We start from the raw sequence: 4,643 nt of genomic DNA on the forward strand, positions 1-4,643 counted from the left end.
AAAGCCCCAAATCCTCCCGCCTCTCCCGGGGGAAGAGCCACGTCCCCTCCCTGCGAGCTCCCCAGGCGGGGCCCGGGGAGGGGAGGCCGCTGTGGGAACCGAAACCAAAAGGGAGCTCGCAGCCATCTTGCCAGGGTGACCGGGTGCCGGTGCCACCTCCCGCTCCCGGGAGATGTCCTGCAGGTCAGGGGTTCTTTTTTCCATGTATTTCCTCACAAAATAAGGGAAGTTGGTATATGGATGAGACGGAGGTAAGAACGCTTTTTTTAAAAACCCCTCTTCCTGCCTGCCAGGATTTCTGCCCTGCCTTTTTGGCTCAGGGGTCGCTTCTAAAACTAATTTGCTGCCTAGGGGGGCAGTGGGTCCCCTCCCCCTGAGCTGGGAAGGGGGAAAACCCACCCCCCCTCCCCCTTGCTGCACTGAGCCTCCCCAGCACCGCACGTGGAGCCTGTGTTTATCAGGATTGGTGAAATAAGTCACGACGGTGGCAGCTGGGTGCAGTTGGAGGCTGTTAATAAACTTGTTTCATGAAAGCAAAGTTTAAATTGCCCTTGCGGTGTGTTTGATGGAGACAGGGAGCTTTATGAAGATAAGATTTGCATCAGAAAAACTTATCTTGATGCAGACTTAGAGGGGTCGCCAGGGGGAAGGTAGGACAGGGACCTAGCTGCAGGTATCCATTGCGTGGTTTTATCCGCTCAGTTGCACAACGAGCTGTTGTCAAAGAACTAGAGTATATCGTGTGCTGGGTTACTTGTTTTTAAAAAGCATATTAAAAGTGTAGACTTACGTCCTGGACCCTGGGGGGGGGGGGGGGCGCGCGCAACTGTTTTTTGTGATATGAGTGAAATTTGGGCTACAGTCCCAAAAACCTTTTCATACCATTGCCAGCTGCACGCCTATCCAATTTCTCTGCGTGTTAGCGTTTTAATTCCGCTGTGACGTGATGCTTTACCTCTGTGGGTCACGTAAAGTCCAGGAAACAAAGGACATCTGGAATTTCAGGCTTTTTTTTTGGCCGTGAGTCTGAAAACTGTGGCAAGCCTCTTGCAGCTCTGTCCTGTCTGACCATGTGAGCCGCTTCGCCTCCTTGTGCTGCTTCACCTTGTCCCTCCATTTCTCCGATTGCAAATCGAGCCCGAGATTCTTCTCTCCCTCAGGGCAGAGGGGTGAAACTGGCTTGTGTTTGGGAAGCGCAGGGTGCATCTTTGACAGAAGGTGTCATGAAAAGGCAAACTGCCCCTGTGGAGCTAGCTTGAAATTCAGCCCGACGGGAACAAAGGGTCACTCTTGTTAAAGCTGTTTCTTGGGGTTTACTTTGCCTGCGATTCCTGACTGCCATGTTCTGTGCTGGGCAGACGTGGAATTTGCCATTTGTATTTGCATGAATAATTTAAACTCACTAAAAACCAGGAAACTTGACGAGGTTGAGATGCTTGAAATGCCTCAGTGGAGGGAAACTCTTTACACTGCATTTCTGGAATCCTATAGTTGTGTAAATAGGTTCTGAATTCCTGTGGTGGGTTGGTTTTTTTTTGGGTTTTTTTTTTTTCCTCCTAGCAGGTGCCTGGGAGAGTGCGGAGTGAATTACGGTGGCTCCCCTTCTCCTGGCGTGCAAGCGGCCCGATTCACACGTGTGTCCCAGCGGTGCGCTATGAACAGAGGCGCTGGTCGAGGCAGAGGCTCCTATCTCACCCGCTCAAGACGTAACTGCCCCAGCACTAATCAAAGTTTCTTTCACCGCCCTCATACCCCACAAGAAACTAATCGGGAAACCTTTTTACACCAGCAGTTCCTAACAGAGAGGGACACTGAAGTCTGTTTGCTTCAGGGACAGGGATCACACGACGAATCACGCGTCAGAGGCGTGCGAGCTGCGGCACCGGCTCCTGCAGAGAGATGGCAACCCAGCTGCAGGAGAGCAGGATGGCATAGGTTCTCCGGCAAGCGTTCGCGGGTAGAAACTTTGCCGCGGTATTGTCACCCTCAGTACCATCGTCAGGAGGACTCAGAGAGAGATTCTGACGCCATCAGGCTGAATTTCCAGCGACTGTCTCTTGCCGGACAAGACTGTGAACAAGAAATTCTGACCATTTTCAGGCAGCTTGGGGAGGGGAAAACTTGTACAGTTCATGAACTTGCACATAAGCTTAAAACTCAAAAGAAAGAGGTCAACCGTATTTTGTATAAACTTTTCCGAGAAGGCAAGTTGCACAAAGGTGGAGAGACGCTGCCGCTGTGGAGGATTGCCAGCCCAAGTGCAGTGGGGGAAAGAAGCTCCACTGAGCACAGCGGTGCTCGCACAGATCCAGCTTGTGAGGGCAGAGGAGGAAAGAGGAGCGCAGCTGGCTCAGGAGACACCGATCCCGTGATGGCTGAGACAAAGGACAAAATCTGCAACTACTTGTTCAGCGTGGAAGAGACGACAGCGCTCAACCTTGCCAAAAACATTGGGTTTTCGAGGGCCAAGGATGTTAATGCCTTCCTTAGCGCTCTGGAAAAGCTGGGAGATGTCCACAAAGAGAACACAAACCCCCCGCGGTGGTCCCTGACAGACAGGAAACGCGAGCGGATGCAGATGAGGCTGAAGGCCAGTGTGGTAACGCAGACAGCGGATCCCACACCTGAGTCGGGTTTTCCACCTTCCGCTGTTCCTCCCTGTCCCCAGGAGATGACTGTGGCTTCACCAGCAGTGACAACGTCGGAAGAAGAAAGTATAGGAAATGGACAGCAGGCGTTGGGGCAAACTGATCAGAGCGACGCCAGTGACACGGAAGCAGCCCTGCCTGAGGACGCCAAGCCCAATTTCTCCAGTTTGAGTAATTATGATAACTCTGAGAACTGCAAGTGGGCCACGGATGATATCCCCGATAATCTGAACGCCATCAACAAGCAGCCGGCCGAGTCGGAATCCATCATGAATTCCCAGTCTTCCCCCAGTTACGCTGCCCAGTTTGAAACTGCTTTCCCGTGTACGCCTGTAGAGAAACTGATGGCTTGTCAGGAGAAGAACCCAGTGAGTGGCCTTACCGAATATTCCCAGTACACGTACCAGCACTGTGAGTTTGCCATGCTGGAGCAGAGTGGACCCTCTCACGAGCCACGGTAAGAAAACTTCCTGCCTTTCCTGAGCCATCTTTTTTGCTTAAAATGATCTGACTTCAACTAACTTCACCCACTCAACTTTTGCTTTCCTGAAGGGCCTGGTCGTTAGCATTTGCTTCATTTCAGGAGGATTAGAGCTGATTTCTTGCAGCAGTTTAAAAAAAAAAAAAAAAAAGCCAAAACAAGACTAAAGTTTAACCCCAGGTAGCGCAATTATGGCAACCCCATGCCTCACTCTGAGCAGCGATGGTGGGATTCATCTCTTCAGCTGGGTGCTGATTTAACCACTTGGCATTCAATTCCATTGAACAGGGAGAACCTGGTGTTTCTCAGCTACCCCTCAAGACGCTCTCACCCTGGAAGTGGTGTAAAGGGAGCCCAGAACAAAGCTTTTGGGTGCAGATATCTTGGGTTAGATGAGGTGAACCCACCCTGGACATTTCTGTAGTGTGGCAGGACAGAGCAGCCTCTGGGAGCAGAGCGTGGAGCATCTCGCTGGGGTTTGCGGAGTCAGCCTCTAGAGTCCGGCCTTCCCCTTGCTAAATCGTGGCCTTTCCTGAGCACCAGCGAGGCGGTGAAAAGCACCATATGTGCCACGCTGGAATATGTCAATAGAGCCGCTAGACAGGAAAATTGGCCTAATTTTGAAAGATGGAGTTCCCAGGCTGGTTTTTTTTGTTTGTTTTGGTTTTTTTGTAAGGAGGGATCTGAATGGATTCAGCCCCATAACCCCTCTCCAGATCTGGTTTGATCCATTCTCCATGGAAGCAGGTTTCCTCTGCACGGGGCTGGAGGACAGAAGACAAGCTGTGCTTGTTAAGAGTTCACAGGAAGGGGAGAGACAGAAACATCGAAGGCGAGACGTTTACGTGAGGCAGCACCTCTCCGAGATGGTGTGAATGTGCTGCAGAGCCAGGGAAAATGCCGGAGGGACGAGTGACCCCAAACGACCAGGTGCAAACGGAATAGCACAGGCTGCTTTTAAGCTTTCCTCATCCCTGTGCAGGAGACACAACCCCTGCAAAGAGGCGTAACTGCTCTTTGTGTGCAGCCATTGTGCATTTCTGGCACTGGTGGAATTCATCCTGGCCTTCTGAACAAAATCTGGGTCTGCTCCTCTCTCGTGAACAGCTCTGGAAATCATAGACTAGTTTAGGTTGGAAAAGACCTTTAAGATCATCAAGTCCAACTGTTAACCTACCCCTGCCATTCCACCACTAAACCCTGTCCTTAAGCACCGCGTCTGCCCGGCTTTTAAATACCCCCAGGGATGGGGACTCAACCACCTCCCTGGGCAGCCCCTTCCAGAGCCTGACAGCCCTTTTGGGGAAGAAGTTTTTCCCAATGTCCAACCTAAACCTGCCCTGGCGCAACTTCAGACCATTCCCCCTCGTCCTATCGCCCATTACTAGGGAGAAGAGGCCGACCCCCCCCTCACTACCGTCTCCTGTCAGGCAGTTGTAGAGGGCGATGAGGGCTCCCCTCAGCCTCCTCTTCTCCAGGCTGAACACCCCCAGTTCCCCCAGCCGCTCCTCATA

At 51.9% G+C, this 4,643-nt stretch overlaps 1 protein-coding gene across 1 annotated transcript in view; it reads left to right on the plus strand.

The window, feature by feature from the left end:
- Positions 1-6: 6 nt before the first annotated feature.
- Positions 7-4,643, plus strand: part of ADAR (adenosine deaminase RNA specific) — a gene marked incomplete at its 3' end in the record, with an annotated part of 18,792 nt that continues 14,155 nt past the window's right edge. Inside the window, exons 1-2 of the mRNA XM_035896060.1 lie at positions 7-251; positions 1,561-3,105. Of these exons, the coding sequence (XP_035751953.1) occupies positions 241-251; positions 1,561-3,105 (1,556 nt within the window). The remainder of the gene's footprint in view (positions 252-1,560; positions 3,106-4,643) is intronic.

This window comes from Egretta garzetta, unplaced genomic scaffold (assembly GCF_000687185.1).
Source record: "Egretta garzetta isolate BGI_Z169 unplaced genomic scaffold, ASM68718v1 scaffold1346, whole genome shotgun sequence".
NCBI classification, from domain to species: Eukaryota; Metazoa; Chordata; class Aves; order Pelecaniformes; family Ardeidae; genus Egretta; species Egretta garzetta.